Here is a 26,073-nt window from a genome sequence, read left to right as displayed (position 1 = left end):
AATGGATAAAGAAGATGTGGTCCATATATACAATGGAATATTACTCAGCCATCAGAAAGGATGAAGACCCAACTTTTGCATCAACATGGGTGGGACTGGAGGAGATGATGTAAGTGAAATAAGCCAAGCAGAGAAAGTCAATTATCATATGGTTTCACTTACTTGTGGAACATAAGGAATACCATGGAGGACATTAGGAGAAGGAAGGGAAAAATGAAGGGGGGGAAATCAGAGGGAGAGATGAACCATGAGAGACTATGGACTCTGAGAGACAAACAGGGTTTTAGAGGGGAGGGGGGTGGGGGGATGGGTTAGCCCAGTGATGGGTATTAAGGAGGGCACGTACTGCATGGAGCACTGGGTGTTATACGAAAACAATGGATTGTGGATCACCACATCAAACACTAATGATGTACTGTATGGTGACTAACATAGCATAATAAAATTAAAATAAAAAAAAATAAGAGGTTCAGGTGACTTAGTGCAAATGGTCAGCTGGTGAACCTTGAGAAACTTTGGTTCCAATTACCCTATCACCGGCCAAATTGCCAGTGAATTCAGTTCTCCCTACTTGTTACTGTTAACACTGAATTGCTTTAACTAAATCAAAAGCAAAATTTAAGGAAGGTGGGCAGGTCCTCGGCTAGCTGATGTCACATGAAGGTGTTGGTGACCCACACTGAGAGGAGAAGGGAAGATCCACTCTGAAGCCTACTAGTTTCTTTCCTTCTTTTTTTTTATTAGAGAGGGAGAGAGAAAGCACAAGCAGGGGAAGTGGCAGGAAGAGGGAGAAGCAGGCTCCTCGCTGAGCAGGAAGCCCAATGCGGGACTCAATCCCAGGACCCTGGGATCATGACCCGAGCCGAAGGCAGACGCTTAACCGACTGAGCCACCCAGGCGTCCCTGAAGCCTACTAGTTTCTTGAACACTTTCATCACTGTAACCTCAGAGCCACAATATATTAATATATTTTTGTTAATTAACGGAGAAGCAGATTACAATGGGAGAAGAGTCCTTCAATCCTGAAGTAGAGATTTTTGACACAAATCAGTGGTTTGAGACCTATGCTAAAGTGTTTACATCCTGAAAATATATATCAAACCCCTATTGTGTTAGCTGCTTTTGGAATACGAAGACAGTGAGGAGGAAATCCTGTTTTCAAGTAGAGTACAATCTAGTAGATGCCAGTAGTATATTGGAGTGGGCTCCATATAATATTAAACTCTAGTAGAAAAACTAATGCTTCCAAGACACTGGAACCAGGTTGTCTAGGTTCAAATTCTGGCACTACAACTTACTAGCCCTCCTGTGCCTTGATTTCTTCTTCTGCACAATGAGAACAATGACAGTTACTACTTCATGGGTTGTTGTGAGAATTAAAATGGGTTAATACATGTACATCATGGATAACAATGCCTGATTTAGTAAGTACCGTGTCATATACACATTCCAGTTTCCAAGAAAATAGTACAGTGTAGTGTCCATGTCTTTCACCTCCTTGGTTAAATTTATTCCTAGGTATTTTATTCTTTTGATGAAGTTGTGAATGAGATTTTTTTCTTAATTTCTCGTTTTGATAGTTTGTGGTTACTGTATAAACATGCAACAGATTTTTGTATAGTGATTTTGTACCATCCAACTTTACTGCATTTGTTATTCTAACTTTTTTGGTAGAGTCTTTAGGGTTTTCTATGTATTAAATTGTGTTGTCTACAAATAATGATAGTTTTACATTTTTCTTCCAATTTTGATGACTTTTATTTATTTTTCCTGCCTAATTGTTCTGAGTAAGACTTCCAATACTATGCTAAATAAAAGTGGTGAGGGTGGGCATCCTTGTCTTGTTTCTGATCTTAAGGAAAAAGCTTTCAGTTTTTTACCATTGAGTATGATGTTCTGTGGGCTTGCGATATATGGCCTCTTATCATTTTGAGGTACATTCTCTCTGTACTCAATTTGTTTTTATCATCAATGGGTATTGAATTTGTCAAATGGTTTTCTGCATCTGTTGAGAAGTAATATGATTTTATCCCTCATTTTGTTAATGTGGCCTATCATGTTGATTGATTTGCAAATGTTGAACCATCTTTCCATCCCTGGAATAAATTTCACTTGATCGTGGTGCATAATCCTTTTAATGTGTTGTTGAATTCAGTTTGCTAATATTTTGTTGAGGATTTTTGCATCTATGTTCATCAGGTACATTGGCCTGTAATTTTCTCTTTTTTGTGTATGTCCTTATCTGGTTTTGGTATCAGGGTAATGCCGGCCTCATAAAATGAGTTTGAGAGTATTCCTTTCTCTTCAGTTTTTTGGAAGACTTTGAGAAGGATTGGTATTAAATCTTCTTTGAAGGTTTGGTAGAATTCACTGGTGAAGCCATCTGATCCTGGGCTTCTGTTTGTTGGGAGTTTTTTGATTACTGATTCAACTGTCTTACTAGTAATTGCTTTATTCAGATTTTTCTATTTATGATTCAGTTTTGAAAGATGGTATGTTTCTTGGAATTAATTTATTTCTTCTAGGTTTTCTAATTCGTTGGCATATAATTGTTCATAATAGTCCTTTATGATCCTCTGTATTTCTTTTGTATCAGTTGTAATTTGTCTTCTTTATTTTCTGATTATATTTATTTGAGCCCTCTTTCTTTTTCCTTAGTCTAGCCTAAAGCTTGTCAATTTTGTTTATCTTTTCAAAGAACCAGCTGTTAGTTTCATTGATCTTCTCTATTGTCTTTTTAGTCTCTATTTCATTATTTCCACTCTGATCTTTATTATTTCCTTCCTTCTGCTAACTTCGGGTTTTAACTGTTCTTTTTCTAGTTCCTTTAGGTTTAAAGTTAGATTGTTTATTTTATATTTCTCTTGTTACTTGAGATAGGCCTATATCGTTATAATCTTAAAACTGCTTTTGCTGTATCCCATAGATTTGGGTTTATTGTATTTCAATTTTCGTTTATCTCAAAGTATTTTTTAAATTTCTCCTTTGATTTCTTTATTGACCCATTTGTTATTCAGTAGCATGTTGTTTAATCTCCCCCATAGTTGTGATTTTTCCAATTTTCCTTTTGTAATTGGTTTCTAGTTTCATACTACTATGGTTGGGAACGATACTTGATATGACTTAAATCTTCTTAAACTTATTGAGACTTCTTTTGTGGCCTAATATATGATCTCTCCTGGCAAATGTTCCATGTGCATTTGAGTAGAATTGTGTACTCTACTGCTTTCAGAGAGAATGTTCTGTATATATCTATTAAGTCCATCTAGTCTAATGTGCCATTTAAAGTCTAATATGTGATTTAAAGCCAATATTTCCTTACTGATTTTCTGTCTGGATGATCTATCCATTGATGTAAGTGGGGCATTAAAGTCCCCTACTGTTACTGTGTTGTTGTCAATTTCTCCCTTTGGGTTTGTTAATATTTGTTTTATATTTTAGATGCTCTTATGTTGGGTGCATAAATATTTACAAATGTTTCATTTTCTTGTTGGGTTGACCACTTTGTCATTATGTGGTGCCCTTCTTTATCTTTTATTACAGTCTTTGTCTTCAAGTTTGTTTTGTCTGATGTAAGGATAGCTTCCCCAGTTCTCTTTTGGTTTCCATTGGCGTGGAATATCTTTCCATCCCTTCACTTTCAGTCTGCATGTGTCCCTATATCTAAAGTAAATCTCTTATACACAACATACAGATGAGTCTTGTCTTTTTATCCATTCAGCAGCTCTGTGTCTTTTGATTGGAGCGCTTAGCCCATTTCATTTAAAGTAGTTGTTATAGGTATGTACTTATTTTCATTTTGTTAATTTTTTTCTGTTTTGTAGTTTCTCTCTGTTCCCCTGTTCTTCTCTTGCTTTCTTGCGATTTGATGACTTTCTGTGGTGTTATGCTTAGATTCGTTTCTTATTATCTTTTATGTATCTATTACAGGCTTTGTGGTTACCATGAGGCTCAGCCTATATACTTAACAGTCTATTTTAAGTTGATAGCAAGTTAAGTTTGAACACATTCTAAAACTCTGCATTTTATGTTTTTGATGTCACCTTTTACATCTCTTTGGTTTTTGTATCCCTTAACTAATTAATATGTAGTTATTTTTACTATGTCTTTTAACATTCATACTAACTTTATAAGTAGTCTACTTCCTTTACTATATATTTACCTTTACTGGTGAAATTTTCACTTTCACATGTTTTCTTATTACTAATTAGTGCCCTTTGTTTTAACATTTCTTTTAGGGCCAGTTTAGTGATGATGAACTCCTTTAGCTTTTGCTTGTCCAGACAAATCTTTATCCCTTTTTTAATTCTAAATTATAATCTTGCTGGGTAGAGTGTTCTTGATTGGAAGTTTTTCTTTTTTTTCTTTCAGCACTTTAAATATATCATGCCACTCTCTCTTGGCCTGCAAAGTTTCTGTTGAGAAATCTAATGGTGACCTTATGCTCATTGTTCATTGACCTGATGTCCCTTGTTCATAACGCGTTATTTTTCTCTCACAGCTTTTAAGATTCTCTCTTTGTCCTTAACGTTGGCATTTTTTAAAATTTTTTTATTGTCATTTTAATCACCATACATTACATCGTTAGTTTTGGATGTAGTGTTCCATGATTCATTGTTTGTGCATAACACCCAGTGCTCCACGCAGAACGTGCCCTCTTTAATACCCATCACCAGGCTAACCCATCCCCCCACCCCCCTCCCCTCTAGAACCCTCAGTTTGTTTTTCAGAGTCTATCGTCTCTCATGGTTGGTCTCCCCCTCCGATTTCCCCCCCTTCATTCTTCCCCTCCTGCTATCTTCTTCTTTTTTTTTCTTAACATATATTGCATTATTTGTTTCAGAAGTACAGATCTGTGATTCAACAGTCTTGCACAATTCACAGCACTCGCCATAGCACATACCCTCCCCAATGTCTATCACCCAGCCACCCCATCCCTCCCACCCCCCATCACTCCAGCAACCCTCAGATTGTTTCCTGAGATTAAGAATTCCTCATATCAGTGAGGTCATATGATACATGTCTTTCTCTGATTGACTTATTTCACTCAGCGTAACATTGACATTTTAATTACAATGTGCCTTGGTGTGAGTCTTTTTGGGTTCATCTTGTTTGGAACCTTCTGGTTTTCCTGGATTTGGATGTCTGTTTCATTCCTCAGGTTAGGGAAGTTTTTAGCCATTATTTCTTTAAATAAGTTTTCTGCCCCTTTGTCTCTCTCTTCTTTCTGGAAGCCCTATAATCAGAATTTTATTCTGCTTGATGTTGTCTCATACGTCTCTTAAGCAATGTTTTATTATGATTATGATTATGATTATGATTATTTTCTTTTTGCTTTTCTGTTTGGGTGAGTTCTATTGCCCTGTCTCCCAGATGACTAATTCTTTCTTCTGCTTCATCTAATCTGCTGTTGAACCTTTCTAGTGTATTTTTCAGTTAAGTTATTGTATTTTTCAGCTTGTGACTTCTGTTTGGTACTTTCTTATATATTGTCTCTTTGTTGAAATCTTTCTGTGCTTCCATTCTTTTCCTGAGTGCAGTGAGCTTCTTTATGACCATTACTTTCACTCCTTATCAGGTAAATTATTTATCTCCATTTCATTAAAGTTTTTTTTTTCCCTAAGGTTTTATCTTGTCCTTTTGTTTGGAACATATCCCTCTGTTTCCTCATTTTGCTTGACTCTCTATGTTTGTTTTTATGTGTTAGGCAAAACAGCTATCTCTCCCAGTTTTAAAGGGGTGGCCCTATAAAGGCAATGAACCTTATTGTTTAAAATTGTCCTAGTTCTTGGTTGTCTCTGGAACTGTTTCTCTGGTTGTTTAAGACTCATAGAGCCTAGAAACGCAATGCCCCTGGCCACCAGAGCCTGGCACTCAAGGGCATCCCCTGTGTGGGCTCTGCATGCCTACTGGCTTTGGTACGTCAAGGGGGGCAGGGACAGGGTTATGGGAGTAACACAAAGGGTGCAAGTCCAAGACAGTGGCATGGGAGGTGGGGGTTGGCACTGGTCGGTTAGAGTGAGAGTACAAAAATAGTACTTCCCAATGCCAGCACCAGCAAGTTTGAGAGCGAATGTAAAAATATCACCCACCAGTGCCTCCATCCCTGCACAGGGTCCTAACAGGCTTTTGCTCCTCTAGCAGATGCCTTAATATTAACAACTTTATCTTCTTCACATATGGTCTAGGCTCTTCTCAAACTGCTGCTTTTGTACTGGGCCCCAGGGAGAGTGAATCTGCATATGAGGCTTTTAAGAGCAGAATCTCTCTTTCCCTACAGCCTTATGGCTCTCCTGGATGTAAGCCCTGTTGGTTTTCAAAGTCATACATTTTGGGGACTCATTTCTCTGGTGCAGGTCCTAAGGGATGGAGTGGCTAATGTGGAGCACAAACTCCATGCTCCTCAGCGAGGAGTTCCATATTTGTGAGATGCCCTCCCCATGGTGGGTCACCACTCTTGGGGGGTGGGGTTGTCAAGACTGTCTTCATGTGGCCCTTTTATTCCTTGTTATAAAGTAGCTGTTCAGCCAGTGCTCAGGGTCTTTCCAGAGGGAATTATTCCATATGTAGCTATAGATTAGTTGTGTCCTTAAGAGGAGGTGAGTTCAGGATCATTCTATGTCATTTTCTTGAACTGCCTCCTTGTATAGGTCCTATATAAAGACATTTTGCTAGTGCATCAAGTTGTTCAGCTACTACTCACAGTCTGCTTTTTTTAAACTGATATTTACTGATAACCTGCTGTTTGGCAGTCATTGAGGACACAAAAATGAACAAACCAGAATTCTGGAGTTCATAGTCTGCTAAGAAATATACAAGTAAAGGGGTAGAACAGCATTCTGGAAGCAGAGAGCAAAGGCACTTGGCAATCTTTCTGGGGTGGAGAAATAGTGGTTGTAATGGTAGGGATTTAATAGAGGAGATGACACCTAACTGAATCTTGCCAGGGAGGAGAAATTTTCCAAATAGACCAGAAATAGGTAAGGGATATAATGGTATGGGGTGCACCAAAACCCAAGGTGGAGGCAAGAGGTAGTAATGGGAGAGCCAGATTGCCAAAGGCACCTCATGTACCACATCATGGAATTTGGACATTGTCCAGGACGTGATTAGAAGCCACTTAAGGACTTTAAATGTGGGGGTGTAAACAGTCATGTTTGCAGTTTAAGAATACCATTTGACAGTGCCAAGAATGGAAAAAAGGCAAGAAAATCACTTGAGGAGGCAATGGTAGTGATCAGCGATATCACCTTGAAATGCTAAAAATCAAGCACTAGAACAGGATCCACAGGTAAAACAAAGTGAAAACTTAAGTCAGCCACCTTGCTCTTCAGTCTCTGTGGAAACAAAAATAGATAATCTCAAGCATATTCTTAAGAGTAAAAGAACATCAGTCACAATGGGATGCACCAAAAGGGTAATTGTGGATAGGGAGACAGAAAATAGAATATAAAATCAACTGAAGTTAAACAGAAGATAGCAATATGAATTGTTTAAACTAGAGATCTCTTTTAAGTTCCTTAATGAAACTTAGGTGATGTTTGCCCTACCCCATCCTGGTTCATAATATGAGATAAGGCACATGAGAGAATTTTGAATGATATACTATGCAAATATAAAATACATATACTAATAAAGATAAATTAACAAATGAAGAAACATCTCTACTGGAATGGAAGCGCCCCCAAATCAGAGCATGTTTACTGCTAGATCCTGGTGCTTTGTGCATAATAATAGTTACTATGGACAAGAACAGTGCTAAATATCCTCTATGCATTAACTCATTTAATTCTCAACATTCCTATGAGGTAGATAGGATTATCATCTGCAGACAGTGAAAATCAGGCCCAGAGAGATTAAGGAGCTTCCCTGAGGTGGGCCACACCACTAATAAATTGAAGAGCAAGGATGGATTCAAACCCAGGCAGTGTGTGTCTAGAGTCTGCTTTTAACCACCATGTAAACACATCATAGATTTGCTAATTTGGAGTGCTTGGGGGAAGGATAATTAGAATTCCCCAAATTTTTTAATGATGGAACATTTTAAATGCAACTTTATCAGTTTAGTAGTTTAAAGTTCCTCTATGTAACCAAGCATGTAAATCAAACAGGCAAATCATAACCCTTTATATATCAATGTATGCTTTATAAAGTTGGGGTCTTTTTTTTCCTACAGCTAGAAAAGTAGTTATAAAGTTTATTTGAAAGAATAAGCATGGAAAATATCTGGGAAAACCCTTTGAAAAGAAGAAAAAAACTAGTGGATGATGGAAGATAGTCCATACCAGATAATGAAACACATTGGTTTAATTTTTTTAAGTTCTTATTTAAATTCCAGTTACTTAACATACAGTATAATACTAGTTTCAGGTGTACAATATAGTAATAAAACACAAGCCTCAAAACTTAAAATAATGTGATATTAGCCCATGAATACATAGACTAATAAAACAAATTCTAAAGTCAGACCTGAAAGCATATGGAAATCTAGAATTTTATAATGATCACACCAAAAATTTATTCTATTTCTCCTGAATCTAAAAAAACATCCTCAATCATCTTTTCCATAGAATTTACATAAATAGTCTAAAAATAAGCTTTATCTGGGGTAATATCTAAACACTTATGAATTCTATAAAAATCAGTATCCAAATTATCTACACTAAGAATTAAACAGCTAAAGCAATTATGGCAAGATAAATAAATGAATAAGGGAAGAAAAGTAACATAAAAACAAAAAACCTATAAGAAAGTTAAGAGTGACGCTCAAAGACTGTTTAGCAAACATTTATCGACCCCCTGAAGATTGGTGGGAATTCTAATAGATGTCAAGGTAAACAGTGCCCCTTTCTTTCAGACATCTAAACAAGGCTGTATGCTAGAGGTTGTATGAAGGTCAGAAGACACTCAGGACAGAAGAATTAGCTTTGGTGGGATGGGGTCGAGGACCTGAGGAGGAACCAAGGAGCCTGCACAAAGGAAGGACATTCAAGTAGACTGTGAAGGGATAGGGTTCACCTGATAGAAAAGAAGGACCAGGGGCGCCTGGGTGGCTCAGTCAGTTAAGCGTCTGCCTTCAGCTCAGGTCATGATCCCAGGGTCCTGGGATCGAGCCCTGCATTGGGCTCCCTGCTCAGTGGGGAGTCTGCTTCCCTCTTTTCCTCTGCCTGCCGCTCCCCCTGCTTGTGTCCCCCACCCCCATCAAATAAATAAATAAAATCTTAAAAAAAAAAAAAAAAGATGCAGGGGGTGAGGGAACCCACTCCTGACATGGAAATGGAATGCACACGGCCTAGCTAGAGTTTAGGGGGCTTGTGGGAGAATAGAGGGAAGGGAGGCAGAAAAGGTAGGTTAGAACTACATATTGATTGGTCAGTCATGCCATGCCAAGAAATGTTACGTGGGTCCCACAGGCATCAGGGAAACCACCCGACCCATGATTTTTAAATCAAGAGGAATATAATTAGAGTCAGATGGACAGTAGGGAAAGAATCAGTTCCTTCCTCTCTGGCTTGTTATTGCCTGGAAGCCAGTAGCTCTGCCATAGCTGGTCTCCCTGCCTCTGCTCCTTTCTTTCCCTTCACTGTAGGCAGGGACTTCTTTGGTGGTCCCCTTGATCTTAGTGGCATCCTGTCACCATCATAAGAACCCTGGTCTTGGGGCACCTGGGTGGCTTGGTTGCTGGGCGTCTGCCTTTAGCTCAGGTCGTGATTCCAGGGTCCCTGGGATCGATCCCCGCATGGGGCTCCCTGCTCAGCGGGAGGCCTGCTTCTCCCTCTCCCACTCCCCCTGCTTGTGTTCCCTCTCTCGCTGTGTCTCTATCAGGTGAATGAATGAAATCTTTAAAAAAAAAAGAGAGAGAAAAGAAAAGGACCCTGGTCCCCTTATGGATCCAGGCATGTGGGGTCCCACATGTGACCACTGCCTTCCTCACTGGCCTCATGAGCCGCTAGTCTTTCACCCGGCCCCATGCACTGGCATGTGAACTGTTCCCAGGTTCTGAGACATGACGTATCTTCTCCAGCTCTCTTAGCTTCCATGTGTTCTCCCTTCCCATCATCTTTCTACACTGTTCAAAGTTCTACACTGTGCCAAGCACAGTACCTGGCCCACGGCCCACTGTAGCCACTCAGATGTTTGGTTGAATGAACACGTGAGTAAATGAAGGGATTAAAGTTCAACTGAGTTTTCATCTGTCCCTGGAAATTTTTCCTTACCCTCCTTGAGCTTTCCATAGCTTGCCCTTCTTTCCATTCTCTCGCTCCTCTCCCTACCAGTTTTTTCTAGTGCCGTAGAGTTGATTACTTGTTATCCATCTCCCATCCCCCAGAGCTTGTGAACAATTTTAAGGAAAAGGATTATCTTTTATCTCTATAACCCACGCTCTAACACACTGCTTAGTACACATTCATCTCAATAAATGTTGGTGAGTAATTAGATGAGGAGCTAGGGAGCTTGGGGAATCAAAGCAAAAAGGGCATAATCAACAATAGAAAGAGGACATTGATTCTCTCTCTCTCAGTGCTAGAGTATACAGGTTCCCTAGGGCTAGAGGAAGAAGGCAATTACAAGCATTCACCTTGGCAAAAGAGAGAATGGTACGATTTCCCCCTGAACTACCCTGTCCTGTCCTCATGGCTATTTAGATCCCTCCTCATAGATTATTTACCCAATGGACACCTGAAGTCAAATACCCCATAAGTCCCAGATGATACAGGGGACTTGTAGGGGCCCTGCATTTCTAGGAATTCAGAAAAGAATATTCTCCATACATTACTATTTAATCTTTTTTTTTCCACTTAAGCTTAATTAAATCTCAAATCAAATACTGTCTTACATCCTGGTTTCTGTTGTAGAATAAAGACCCCAAGATGGCTCGAGTTGCACTGGAATCTCTGTACAGATTACTTTGGGTTTACATGATTCGAATTAAATGTGAAAGCAACACAGCTACTCAGAGGTAAGGAGCTGGTTTGGGTTAATGGTAACTATATCACTGAGTTAATGGTAACCATTTCTCAGCCAACGGAGAGGGTGTTTTGTTTTATTGCTACCTGTACTAACCAAACTACAAACTATTCAGTTGACAGTTTCTAAAAGATCTAAGTGGTAAGGACATTTTTCAAGCTTTCCTTAGTCATTGGCTCAATAGCCATTACAGAAATTTCAGCCTCTACTGGGACCAGGTGGTTCCATGTCCAAGGCTACATTTCACCATGTTAGCAAAGCAAATGGCTATATTTTCCAGCTGCCTTTAGTTTTCCAGAAAAACTTTTCATAGAGTAATTATGCTAATGGAAAAGGGATGAAATGGTTTGTTTTCTTTTTCCAAATTCTCTCTGATACTTAGATAAGATGAAACATCTGCCATTTTCCCTTACAGAACTGGAGCTCAGCCAATCTTGCTTGTCTTCTCTTTTTTCTCCCTATCTTTCAGCCGTCTTATAACCATCATCACAACACTTTTCCCCAAAGGGTCCCGTGGTGTGGTGCCAAGGGATATGCCTCTGAACATCTTTGTGAAAATCATCCAGTTCATTGCCCAGGTAATGGAGAAGCTTCTGGCAGTGGGAGTAATCTAATGGCCTTCAAGTAGCCAGTCTCTTTCCTAGGAAGTACTACCAGATGAAGAGTCTAAAGTAGTATCTGATGTGTAAAGACTTTTCAGAATGGTTTTGTAAGTGTTTTCACACATAGCTTTTTTTTTTTTTGCTTCAAAACAAAGAGTGACATGAGTATATTAAATGTTTTCAGCATTCAACAAATGAAGGAACTGAGAGACAGAGTTTGAGTGACTCATCTAAGGTCACAGAGCCTATTAGTAAAAGGGTCTCTTGACTCCTAGTCCCTGTTTTGTCCTGAATCTCTGCTCTGGATTCTGCAAGTCAGGAGGAAGCAAAGAGTCTAACATTTGGAGGAAATCAAAAGATGATTTTTGTGAAATTTGAAGAGTAAATAAAAATGCTCTTTCACCCTGTGAGAAAGAAGAATGAAATAGAAATATTAGCATTTATTAAGCACTTACTCTTTGCCAAGAACTTTTCTAATAACTTTGCAGGTATTAATTTCCTTAAAAACTGGGTCCAATAATAATAAACATAGTTTTTGGTATTTAGTTTACTATATAGACCCAAGATTATTACTTTTAAAACACCCCAACTTCGACTTCCTTGCCATTTACAGAACAAGGGAAAAAGATAATTATTCCAGTTCAATCTCTGCTACAAGCCAGCTCTATACCCTTAACAAATCAGAGAGCATCTTTCTTCTATATCTTTATCTGTAAAATGTGGGCGAAATGCTTGCCCAGTGTACTTCAAAATGCTGTGTGGGTAAGGGGAAATTATAAGCATGAAAATGCGGTTAGGTACAATTGATACTGATATAAAGATGGAGGGTTCAGTCGTTACTTCACAGACTAATATTTGATATCTCTCTGGGTGTTTGGTATAATGAGATGCCTCTGTAATATGTGCACTTAGAGAAAAGACATTACTTGCTTTGCAGGCAGATGAATTAATGTGATTTTTCTGCATGTAGTTATCACGTGGCTGAGCATGTACTTTGATTATTCTGGAATATGTTGTATAAAATGAACGTATCCTATCATAGTAGCCACTGTCTCAAATTATTAAAATCTGGCTTATGCTTTCTTACTTAAGTACCATTATGTATCTTATTTATTGGTTATTCATTTCACTTGCAGAATTGTCCATTATAATATGAGCCAAAAGATTTGAAATGCTAGAGAATAGGAGAAAATAGTCATTTTGCAGTGGGTTTTTTTCTTAAGATTTTATTTGTTTATTTGACAGAGAGAGACACAGTGAGAGAGGGAACACAAGCAGGGGGAGTGGGAGGGGGAGAAGCAGGCTTCCCGCTGAGCAGGGAGCCCAATGCCGGGCTGGATCCCAGGATTCTGGGATCATGACCTGAGCTGGAGGTAGACACTTAACGACTGAGCCACCCAGGCGCCCCTTGCAGTGGTATTTTTAAAAACACATTTTAAACTGAGTTTCAAGAAGTTATCAGCATTTGTAGCACAAGCAGGAAGTGTTGAGACTATGTATAAGCCCTGACACTGCAGGTGTTTGGGGTTTTCATTTTGGGGGATTTGTTTTTTGTTTTTTGTTTTGTCATTAGCCATTCCATGCTTTAGGGGCTAATTCCACATATTATATAATGAAAACATTTTTGTGCACCACATGAAAACAGAGGCAGCTTCACCCAAGGTTCCAGTGGGCATGGTCTTCCTTCAGGGACTCTCTTGATACATAAAATTGAGCAGTATCTTGCTTCTTTTAGCAGCCAACTGTTTGGTACCTAGAATGAAAATAGACATTTCACATTGAATTTGTATTTTAACATTCTTTGTTTTGTTTTCTCTTTTTCACGACAGGAACGTTTAGATTTTGCAATGAAAGAAATTATTTTTGATTTTCTTTGTGTGGGAAAACCAGCAAAAGCTTTCAGTCTCAGTCCAGAGGTATGAATGATCCTTTTATATACTTCTAACAGAGCACGTATTGACAGAGCCATACCTTTGCTTTGTAACTTTGGGGGATAGGGCAAAGGACATTTCTCTAAAAAGTCTTCTGTTTGTTTCTGTCCATGTTATGTGACTAAATGGTATAGATGATGGAATTTCAGAAGTCAGATTTTGGATGAATAGACTTAGAATGATGGCAGGTTGATGTGCTACCATAGTCACTTCTTGTCCAATAGAGTAAACCTTGCCCAAAAAAGATAATCTGCCACTACAAGTCAGGTTGTTTTATTTAGTCAGTACTTATTTAAATAGTCAGTTATATAACTATTTTGATGCAGATTAACAAGTTGAGTATTGGAAAGTGATGAAACAGAGAAGAATGAATACATGTAATAATAAAATACTAAAATCTAGTGAAACTGAATCATGTATAAATATATGTTTCTGTGACAGCATCACAACTCAAGGGCCAGGCAGATCATGGAAATGATGGGTATGACACACAGTTGGAGGGACCTATGCAAATGAGAAGCACATTCAGGTTTAAACTTTAAAAACACTGTGGGCCAACAGAACTGTGCCTGGCAGCCTGCCTCTTTGCAGTCCTTTCCCTCTGATATTGTAGAAAGAACACTGAACCAGAAGACAGCTGTATTAGATTTGCTCTTGACACAAGCTCTACCACTTTTACTGGCTATATGACATTTATCTCTCTGAACTTCGGCTTTTTTTTTGCCAATAAAATGAACAAAATACTTTTCTAGATCACCTCATGGAATACTTGTGATATTGTGACATTACAAACTCTTAAGCCAAAAAAAAAAAAAAAAAACTCACCATAGTTTGTTTTGTTTTGTTTTGTTTTTAAGGATGTTCCTATCAACACTGTGATATTGTCTGGCTCCTTCATTCTGTCAGTAAGGACAGAGGCTCAAAATCAGCAGCTGGTTAGCAATAAGAGGAACCAGGTCTCCTGGTTTCCTTATGCTTCTTCCCACCACAGCCTGTATTCTCTTCTTGGTGCTAAGGTTGCCATATATCTAGGGGTACATGGAGGAGCCCCAAAATGGGAGTCTGGGAGTTTTTGTCTCATGTCTAGTGATATCACAGTCTTGTGAAACGGCTGCAGCCAGGGTCAGTGGGCCAAGGGAAGAGGGACAAAGTCTATGCAAATCCAGGGCATTTGGGCCAGAGGGAGGCCCAGGACCCTATGCTAAAGAGCCTGGTCCTGCTGGAAGGTTTCTCAAAATATTTTTCTCTTCTCAGGAGTCATGGCTTTACTATCTTTAACAGTGCTCAGAATTTCCAGATCATTAGTCTGAAAAGAACATATTAAAAGCTACCACCAGTATCACCATGTATAAAACTTACCCTTTTTTCTTCCTTCAAACTCCTCAATCAGTGATTAATTAAAGTTAACCTCTTTGGGCAGAGCAGTTGGAAATTTGGGGTTTTTAATGTTAAAAACTACAAAAAGATATTTGAGTATCTTCTTTCATTTCTCTCGAGCTTATAGGGTTATGGGAGAGTTTATCTGTAGTTGGTAATTAGAAGCCTAAAGACATATTTATGACCCCACTCAATAGCACACTCAAGGATGAGAATAGTCTATAAGGCAGATGTCACACACTTGATAAAATATGTTGTAGGACACAGTTTCTCAAGGAATATATTCAATTTGTGTCTTAAATAATATTTTGGAAATAGCTTGTGAACAAGGCCTGGAGATGTAAAGGATTCTCTTACTACAAAGTCTATAGTGCACCACCATTCAACAATTAAATAATTTCCAGTTACATGTCTCATTTTAATTCAGACCAAGATGGCTTCCTATATGCATCCTCATCATCATAAGAATTTACTCATCTGTGAGAAGTTTCTAAGCCATCCATTTCTCTCATTCTTGCCTTGACCTAAAATAACACAGACCTGGAGGTCCTAGCCATTCCCAGAGGCAAAAAGAAGAAATAAAAGGTAGATGGATTGGAAATGAAGAAATAAAACTCTCTTTATTCACTGACAACATGATTGCCTATGTAGAAAATACCCAAGAATCTACAGAAAACCTACTTAACTAATAATCATTTTAGAAAGTTTGCAGGATACAAGATAAATATATAGGGACACCTAGCTGGCTCAGTCAGTAGAACATGCAACTCTCGATCTCAGGGTCATGAATTCAAGCCCTATGTTGGGTGTGGAGCCTACTTTAAAAAAATAAAAAGATAAATATATAAAATCAATGTATTTTTATATTAGGGTAATGAAAAATAGAAATTGAACAACTTACAATAGCAATGAAAACAAAATATCAATAGAGCTAACAAATTATGTGTAAGATTTATATACTGAAAACTAAAAAAACATTGAGGAAGATCATAGACAACCAAAACAAGTGGAGAAAAATGTTTGTGGATTGAAAGATATAAAAATGGTCAGTTGTCCCCAAATTAATCTATATACTAAACTGTAATCCCAATAATAATCCCAATTAAAATCCCTATAGCATTTTCTGTAGAACTCAATAAACTGATTCAAAAATTTATATGGAAACTATAAGGAACTAGAATAACCAACATAATTCTGAAAAAGAAGAAGAAAATTGGAGGACTGGCATGTCCTGGTTTCAAAACTTACTATAAAGCTACAGTAGTATCATACTGGCAGCAGAGTAAATATAAAGACCAATGGAACAAAATAAAGAATCCAGAAAAAGATCCACGCATAGAAGGTGAATTTATTTTCAACAACATTTTCAAGTTGTTTCCATGGATAAAGTCTTTTCAATGAATGGTGCTGGACCAATGGACATCCACTTGCAAAATAATGAACTTCAGCCCATAATTTGCACAGTAAGCAAAAATTAAGTCAAAATGAATCATAAACCTAAATGTAAAATCCAACATTGTAAATCTTCTAGAAGAAAACATGAGATAAAATCTTTGTGACCTTTGGTTGGGTGAAAATTTCTTGGGACACAAACATCATAAATTACAAGAAAAAAATTGATAAACATCATCAAAATTAAAAATGCCTGCACTTTAATAAATACTGTTATTAAAGTATAGAGCCACTGACTGGGCCAAAATACTTCCAAAACACATATTGATAAAGCACTTGTACCTAGAATATGAAGAACTCTCACAACTCAACAGTGGGAAAATAAACAACCCAGTTTCTCAAATGGGCAAAATGAAGAGCCTCTTCCCCAAAGAAGAAATACAAATGACCGATAAACTTATGAAAAGATGTTCAACATTGTTAATCATTAGGGAAATGCAAGTTAAAACCACAATGAGATGTGCTGAGAAGGACTTGGAGCATTTGGAACTTCATACTACTTTAGTGAGAATGCAAAAAGACACAATCATTTTAGAAAACAATTTGGCAATTTCTTTTAAGGTTAAATGTACACTTACCCAATGATCCAACGTTTCTACCCCAAGGTATTTATCTAGGAGAAATTAAAACTCTGAAAGTCTGGAAAGGTTTGTATGAATATTTATAGCAGCTTTAGTGATAACCACTAAAAATAGGAAAGCAATTAGCATTCAGCAACTGGTGAGTGCCTAACAAGTCGTGCATCATCAATATAGTGGAATACTATTCAGCAATGAAAAGGGACAAACTACTGATTTTGCAACAGCATCTCAAAAGCTTGATGCTAAATGAAAGAAGCAAGACACAAAAGGCTATGTTCCATTTGATTCCATTCTGGAAAAGGCCAAAACTATCAGGCAGGAATTAGACACTGATTGTCAGATGCTGGGTTGGGGGGTGGAGTGACAGTAAAGAGGCACGAGGGAACTTTTTGAGATGATGGAAATAATTTTATATCTTGACTTTGATGGCAGTTACCTGACTATATAGGTTTCTCAAAATCCAAAGAATCATAAACTAAACTAAAAAGAGTGTGTGTTACTGTATGTGAATTATGTCTCAATAAACTTGACGTTAAAAAATAAATGTGGAGATTCTAACCTACAGATATATAATTAACAGCAGGAACTCTTCAGGCACTAGTCCTCACCATAGCCCTGTATGATCAATAGGTATTATTGCTCTCCTTTTACAGAAAGGAAGCTGAGACTTGGACTTGGAAAAGTTACATGATTTCTTAAGACCACACAGATAATAGAAGGGAGAGGTATGACGCAGAACTACCCAAAATACAAAAAGAAATTGTTTATGAAATTAAATCAAAAATATGTGTCCCAAACTATCCCATCTTACTTCTGCCTTTAGTGTTATCCAGAGGGAAGGAAAACTAAGAGAACTGGCCAGTGTGGTTCATAAACTGGATATACCACTTGCAAATAATTGAGGCTTGACTATTTACGTCAGTCCACGGTTATTCTACTGATACTGCATTTCCTGAACTGAACATTTTACTTCCTTATCCAAAACATTGCTGTGTCTTGAGAAAAATACACAAGCCTAGAACATATTTCGTGAACTACTAAAATAAATGAGGAAATGAATGGACTTTCCTACACAGTTAAATTTTTTAAAGTTAATGCTCTTTCATTCTGGAAACTGGCTATAAAATCATAAAGTACACATTGCATGGGTACAAATGAGCCAGAGAAATGTTCACCAAATCCTGGTTGAAATATCATTATTCCTTGAGGCTTGAATAAATAGTTCCAAAATGAATAGAAATCTATATTACTTTTTGTTATAGAATGCAACCATGTACCAGAGAATAGGCATTTTGGACAAACCTGACTTGGACGTATAGCTTTCTACCTACTACTTATATGGCCCCAGTTTCTTCACCTGACAGTTGGGAGTAATTACACATTCCTTGCATGGCTGTTTTAAAAATGAGAGTTAATGAGCAATTCCAGATACATTTTAGGGACTTGGTAAATTATAACTAGATTATCATTGTTGGTAGTAGTAAGTTTAATTTCTGCTGCAGGTAGTAGCCTACTCTGGAAACCTATTACTTCATATGATATATATTCATGTATTACTTCATGAAAATATGAGTATAAATGTGTTACACATGGCTGTTAAGGAAGAGCAGATGTTTTAGTACCTTCTGACCTTTTAAGACATTGCTACTGGTAGCAACTCTCTCACTGAGTCATCTTTCAGAGCCAATATTATGCCTTCCCTGAGCCTGAGGAAGATAAAGATCTGGACCAGAATGGCATTTCTTCTCATAAGCTCATGTGTTTTTATCAGTAACATGGTTCAGTGGCATGGAATTTTTAAAATTCATTTTCAAACTTGCCAGTCTTTTTGAATCAAGAGTCCTCATCCCGCAATTCAGAGCGGACCATTTGTGTTTTGTGATTCACAGTTGGAATTCCTGTTGTTTTCATTCAGTCTTTGTGAATTAACACATGTGGCATCTCTCTCCCTCCAGGAGACATAGGAGTCCCTTGTTTACCTCAGTTTACTTTAGTTGCAGCTGCCCCAGAGGACGGCTGCCTTTCCCTCTGAGGTGCACCAGGATTCCTTGGGTATGACCATCTCAAACATACCCTCCAAGTAGGGTGAAAATCTTTCCAGTGGTTTTCTTGTGATGCGCCAACAGTGACAGGAACGTAATTTTACACTCATAGGTTTGGCCTAAAGTCTTGTGCCTTTTAAATTACTTTCTCATACTAATCTGGATAGCACACCATGCTAACTTCTCTCAAAGACTGATGGTTTAACTCGACTACAATAATTGGGCTTTTCTTTTTATCATGAACACATTATCTCTTACAGAGAATGAACATTGGTTTACGGGCATTCTTAGTAATAGCCGATAGCTTGCAGCAGAAAGATGGTGAGCCTCCCATGCCAGTGACAGGAGCTGTTCTCCCTTCAGGAAACACACTGAGAGTGAAGAAAACATATTTGAGTAAAACGCTAACTGAAGAAGAAGCCAAAATGATAGGTGGGTCTTAAAGATGTGCTAGAGCTGGGCCTTGTTAAGCCCTTACAATAACCAGTGGAACCTTACCCTCAGTGAGATACACTTAAAAAAATTTTATAGAAGTAACTGGCGAGACATTCCAACATTGTTTTGATTGATTCATGCTGTGCTTTGTTTTACTGCCCTTTAAACTTTCTGGAACTTCCTGGTAAACATTTGGCCATTTAAATGTTAGACTTTTATCTGTGGTCTTTTCAGACTCCTAATATTGATTATCTACATTTTACAGTAAATTTCTAAGCCATCTGTATCCTTTGGTAGATAATCCTGTTTATAAGGCAACCGTATAAATATTCATTTGTTAGTTAGTTTGTTCATTTTTATAGTTCCTTTCCTTCTTTTTTTTTTCAGTAAAATTAGTTTAATCTGTGTTTTAAACATTCCAAATCCCACATGCGCCAGGTTATATTGTGGGTTTAGCCTACATGAGATTATTTTCTTTTTAGTTTAGCTATTTTAATCCAAAGAGATGATTTCTTCTTTGTTGAATACCTGAATTTAGAAACCTCCCACAACCTTTGTTAAAATAATTTTTATGTCAAACACCTGAGGGAAATTTGAGGAGACTTTTCGCTTTAAAATATCTATCTTTAATTAGGCAATGCTCAAATGAGTTCAGAAAGATTTAATGAATGAGAAATAATCATTAATAATTATTTCATTGAAATACAAATTTTAAATACAAAACAATTTGTTTTTCATTTGTATTATATACATAAATATATAAAATGCATATATATATATATGAAATACATAGGCTATGCATATTTGTCTTCCATAGTAGAACATTGACACTGTATTTAATGAGAGCCATAAAAATACTGTAGCTAAAATACATTTTCCTTCATTTTAAAATTTAAAAGTCATTTTTATTTTACTAAAAAAAATCCACACATACATTTCAGAGAATAATAAAGTTATTACAATCCTAACCCCAAATGAGAATTAATTTTTATTTACATAATCAGTAACGATGGTGAATTTTCTTGTACTAACCAAAAACATAAAAATTCAAAAGTGAAACTTTCCATTTCCTTTTTATTTTAACTCTTCAAGAAAATATTTCCCTCTGAACAATTAGAATTCCTATTTATTAAATTCAAGTGATTATTTGGCGAACATCCACCAAGTCCAGGGCACTATGCTAAGAGTTCAGTGGAAAAAGGATTGAATTACGATCTGCTTGATGAATGACCCATAGATGGTCTACAGTAAAAACATGTCATAGAGGATGAACAAACTAGGATTTCATTCCTTGATGGATTTAGTCAAAGATGTAACTGTAATGCACGTTTTCCAGGCATGTCATTATATTACTCTCAAGTACGAAAAGCTGTGGACAATATTTTAAGGCACCTTGATAAAGAAGTAGGAAGGTGTATGATGCTAACAAACGTTCAGATGCTAAACAAAGAACCCGAGGACATGATCACGTGAGTACAGTGAGGACTGTTGTTAATTAGCCACAATGTACCAGCAGAGATTTTTCTCATGTATTCTTCCCAGTTATTCTGTATTTGTTCTCCTCTTCCTAGCATCAGAGTTCTAAGAAGTGGTAAGGGTGGTAAAAATGTCTTTTGACAGTATTTGACTAACTCGAAAGTTAAAGTCAAACCTGAGATTGATTTATTTCAGTTACATCTCAAGTATCATTAGGCCGGTAAGTTAGAAAATGGAGCCCAAGATTCTTTCACTGTGCCACATTTTCCGGAAGTGGTATTTTGCTCCCGAGCTCTATCACAACCTATGTGGCATAGTGACATCACCAGTTCACAAACATTCTGTCTTTATAAATTTCAAATTCACTTGTTTCTTAGTGACCGACCGTTCCTGAACTGCGAGAGTTAAATGTGCCTAATAATCTCTATGCAACCATGTCATAGCAATACTGGATCTTAAAAAAAAAACAAAAACATTTGTAGTTTTGAATGTAGAAATCAAGTGTTCTTAGTCAAAATCTAAGCTGTGGCTTTATAATTAGAACTCTGCCAAAGAAACTCATACAACTTGAATTTGCTGCTTTTGATCCGTGATGGCAGGAACTAGGATTAGGTTATAACTTTACATTCTAAGAGACTTCAGACTTTGTTGTTGGACTATGGATTAAATTATATTTGACACCTGGGGCATAATTCCCCAAAAATACAATTGGGAAAGTTTCCTTTGGCCCTCTAGCATCTCCAGTTCCAAACACCACAGTTAGTTGGAGGGTTGTTATCTATACAGGGAAATTCATATTGTGGGTTTGTATTTTAATTACAATGGCAGCATGTGAAAAATGAAGTATGATAAAACAAAACAATACATGATAAGACAAAGTAAAGTATACAGAATTATTTTAAAATGCACATTTAGCAGTATATGAAGTTAAAAGGAAAACCCCCTTCTCAGAGCTCCACTTGATATCTGCGACCATTCCTTGACTCAGTGTGATTCCTTCCAGAACTTTTCCTTTGTCAACACAAATATATGTATATATGCATGTGCTGTACAAAAATGGGATGATACAATGCATATTATCCTGCAGCTTGCCATTCATTTGATTTAAATGATCACATTTATTTTTTTTTAAGATATTCTTTATTTATTTGACAGAGAGAGACACAGCGAGAGAAGGAAAACAAGCAGAGGGAGTGGGAGAGGGAGAAGCAGGCTTTCCATGGAGCAAGGAGCCTAATGCGGGGCTCGATCCCAGGACACTGGTGGGATCATGACCTGAGCCAAGGCAGACGCTTAACCAGCTGAGCCACCCAGGCGCCCCTAAATGATCACATTTAAATAATCACAAAAATTGAAGTTGACAAAGATGAATAACATTAGATGTCTCCAGCTCCAGTTCTTACCTGACAAATTGCCAGATTGTTAGTCAACCTTTAACCTCATTATTACGTGCTTTTTCAATATATCAAAGCAATTTTCAATTGATAATATAGAAGATATAAGAAATGCTTTTAAAACTTCTGCATTGTAGTTTTTTCCCCTAAAATTAGTAAAAAAAAAAAAAAAGCTTTTAAAGGAAAACTATATTTACAATCAAGAGATCATACGATAGGGTCAGGACCAAAACAATATATTCAAAACCATAAAAAGGTACAGGTTTAAATGTAACGGTAAACATTTTGTTTGTATTTTCACCAATACCTTAAACTTTTTCTAAGATGATTCTTTACTTTTCCCTATTCATCTTAAGACCCCCCCCCAAATAGGGCTAGGAATACTTTCCTTGCTACATTTTAAGGCAGGTCCCTGAGTGGGAAATAACTCATTGCTACATTTCCCAAAGACAAAAAGAAACATTGAAGAAAGGTAAGCATTTGGCAGAAGACAGTTGAGGTCCGCACCATGCAAATGGAAACCATCATTGGAGTTGATAGTCAATCCTTCACTTTCCCATATCCTGGGTAGGGTATAAACTTGAATATTAGCATTCTATGGTTGCACCATTTCCATTCTTCATCCCCTTTGTGGTACATGCTAGCAAATAATAACAGTATCTGTTCATAAAAATCATGTTTTGGGGGGGTCCACTTCCTATAAAAGCCCAGAGAGGGGAGCCAGTTAAGTGTCCGACTCTTGATTTCCACTCAGGTCATGATTTCAGGGCTGTGAGATTAAGCCCTGCCTCAGATTCTGCACTCAGTGGGGAGTCTGCTTGAGATTTTCTCTCTCCCTCTGCCCCTCCCCCACCCCCTCATGCGCTCTCTCTAAAATAAATAAATAAATCTTTAAAAGCCCAGAGAGCAAGGACTACAGTAGTAGGAAATCATGCACCCATTAGAGTTTCTAATCTAGGCTCATTTTATCAGCTTGGAAGCCTGGCGGAATTTGCCTTACAAATTCGGGTCAGCGGGGTCATCTGTTTTCCAACAGATATGAAAATATTCCCAGCTGTTTAAAACATCTGGTGAGCAAGCTAGGAGAACTATTTAAACGACTCACCATGTTGCAAATGAACAATTAAGAGCCATCCCTAGGCTCTAACTCAATACAGCTATTTGAGGATGTCACCTGAAGACTTCTCATTCCTTCAGCTGATTAAAAACCACTGTGCAATGGCTCCTTCTCTAGTGCTCATGCATTCTATGCTATGGAAAAGGACAGAAAATCATCCTATAACTTTCTGCAAAAATAGAGTATTTGAGAAGTCAACATATATGTTTTATTTTTCACATAAACAGTTTTATATTATATTCATTCCTAACCAAGTTAAACAAAGCCAGGCTAAAAAGCAAAACTGCTGTCTGGTTATAGAGAGGGTGGATTCTGCTTGCTGCATTTCTATTCTGACCACAGTTACTATTCCAAGAAAGAATGACTTTATTCTACTTTGCATTTTCATCATTGTCTTTGTGTCCTACAATACCATTAATTTCGTGACAGTTTTATATTTATTCTCAGAAGACTGAATTATCAGAATTTAAATATGTTATTATGTTGTTATGTTAATATGTTGTTATATTTTGTCACTTAGTTCTTCGAAGGATTTGATGGGTGGCGTAGTTTTTTCGTAAAGGTTCTTGATAAAGTATGTGGTTAAGAATCAGTTACCTATTTAATCAACTAAAAATAGAAATAATTTGTCATAAAATGTAGTGTTCCTTCAGATTTTACAACAGAATGTAGAAGACATTAATTATCTTTAAGCATTCATATTCTGAAGACAATAAAACGAGGGAAGGAATCTCCATAGAGGTCAGACTTATCAGAGTAATTTTAAAACTCTGAACTGAGTGCACAACTATATACATTTCAGGATTTTACTTGACATTATGAAAGACTTATTTTTGGAAGCATTTAATTTTTTAAATGACAGTGGGGACCTCCAGAGGAGAAGTATAACTCACTAGGGAGAGAAGCTTCCAGATGTCGTGCTTGTTAGAGGCACCGTTCCTTGTATACACAAAAATCCTACTCTTAAATGCTGAATGTAGGAATGACTGCACCGTATTTGTCACATGCTGATGCATTTAGGCATGTTAGTGCGTTCAGTATTTTTTTTTCAAGCATTAATTTTTAATCACCATATATTACATCATTTGTTTTGGTGTACTGTTCCATGATTCATTGTTTGTTCATAACACCCAGTGCTCCACGCAGAATGTGCCCTCTTTAATACCCATCACCAGGCTAACCCATCCCCCTACCCTCCTCCCCTCTAGAACCCTCAGTTTGTTTTTCAGAGTCCATCATCTCTCCTGGTTCGTCTCCCCCTCTGACTTACTCCCCTTCATTCTTCCTCTCCTGCTATCTTCTTCTTTTTCTTTTTTCTTAAAATATGTTGCGTTATTTGTTTCAGAAGTACAGATCTGTGATTCAACAGTCTTGCACAATTCACAGCGCTCACCGTAGCACATACCCTCCCCAATGTCTATCACCCAGCCACCCCCTGCAGTCCACAGGGACCAAAGCCCATGGAACCCAACTGAATGGCAAACTGTATGGTAGAATAGTGTTGACATTGGCATTTCTCTTTCTGGATATATACCTCTAAGAATCAAATCTTTGTACATTCTCTTAGAACTGGCCAAGCTATAAAGGTCATAAATATTTGAGGATAATACGCAGTAAACACCACGCAGTGATTCAGAAGGCATGGATTCTAGTCTTTTTTCACATACTTGATTGATTTTTTAAAAACTTTTTATAGCCTTTGACCTGTGTTTGTTTTCAAATTCTAGGGGTGAGAGAAAGCCAAAAATAGATCTTTTCAGGACCTGTGTTGCTGCTATCCCCCGACTGCTTCCTGATGGAATGTCAAAACTTGAACTTATTGACTTGCTGGCTAGGTAAGTGAGAACTGCCATGGGTGTATTTGATTAAACTGATTGTAATCCTTTGTCATGAGTCCTAAAAAAAAAAAAAAAAGAATGATTATTAAAAATTGACAGATATGTACTAAATGAGGCATTATTCTAGGTACTATGTATTGGTAAGGAGAAATAAAAAAATGTTTTTTGTCTTTTTCCCCATGTTCAAGGGGCTTAAAATCCAATGTAGAAGCGAATACATAAGCTCATAAGGTAACTAACAATCCAAGGCCTGAAACTGTGCAAACTAATGGCACAAAAAGTGTGATACGTGAGTTCAGTGGGTAGAGGGATTACTAGGGACTGAGGAAGTCAGCAGATCAGTCCTGGAAGAAGGTGGAGCTTGAGATAGGACTCAGAAAGGAAAAGCGTGACATGAACAAGGGCCCAGGAGTGGGGCCGGGAAATGGGGAGATGAATCTGCCTGGAGAAGAGGGCATTCAGGGTCTTATTCCCAGTCTGATGCCCACAGACCCCCAGGGGGCCAAGAAGGTAGGTAACAGGGATCCTTAACTAATTTTAGTGCTTTAGAAAGCTGCCAAAAGCCGTATGTGTATCACCCTCCCAACATTGTCTATGAGAATGTGCAGTCCAACTAGAACCTCAAGTTAATTTGTTTTAAGTGAAATTATGTCGTTACAGTGAAATAAGTGTCATTTTTCTCGTGTTGATATGAAGTTCTAGTTGATAGTTCTGTGTGTCTTTAATTTAAAAATCAGAAGTGACACTACTTAAAAGCAATTTAGAATATGAAATCCTTAGAAACATGGGGCCCATGAAGGGAATGGAATGAGGAAGAACAAAATCATCCTTAATTTGAAAAAAGAAAGAAAAAGAAGGAA

The 26,073-nt window shown here is 37.4% G+C and overlaps 1 protein-coding gene across 4 annotated transcripts in view; it reads left to right on the top strand.

Moving 5' to 3' along the window:
- The window catches only part of FRY (FRY microtubule binding protein), a 447,132-nt gene that overhangs the window by 295,974 nt on the left and 125,085 nt on the right, over positions 1–26,073 (top strand). For all 4 annotated transcript variants that reach the window (XM_073894719.1, XM_073894717.1, XM_025875084.2 and 1 more), the window contains 6 exons: positions 10,857–10,960; positions 11,438–11,546; positions 13,400–13,486; positions 19,214–19,385; positions 20,725–20,857; positions 25,103–25,210. In XM_073894719.1, coding sequence (XP_073750820.1) covers positions 10,857–10,960; positions 11,438–11,546; positions 13,400–13,486; positions 19,214–19,385; positions 20,725–20,857; positions 25,103–25,210 — 713 coding nt within the window. The remainder of the gene's footprint in view (positions 1–10,856; positions 10,961–11,437; positions 11,547–13,399; positions 13,487–19,213; positions 19,386–20,724; positions 20,858–25,102; positions 25,211–26,073) is intronic.

This window comes from Callorhinus ursinus, unplaced genomic scaffold, assembly GCF_003265705.2.
Source record: "Callorhinus ursinus isolate GAN/ISIS: 27379988/994484 unplaced genomic scaffold, GSC_fseal_2.0 scaffold7, whole genome shotgun sequence".
NCBI lineage: Eukaryota > Metazoa > Chordata > Mammalia > Carnivora > Otariidae > Callorhinus > Callorhinus ursinus.
Note: the sequence above shows the minus strand (reverse complement) of the source record. Positions and strands in the feature narration are given on the sequence as shown.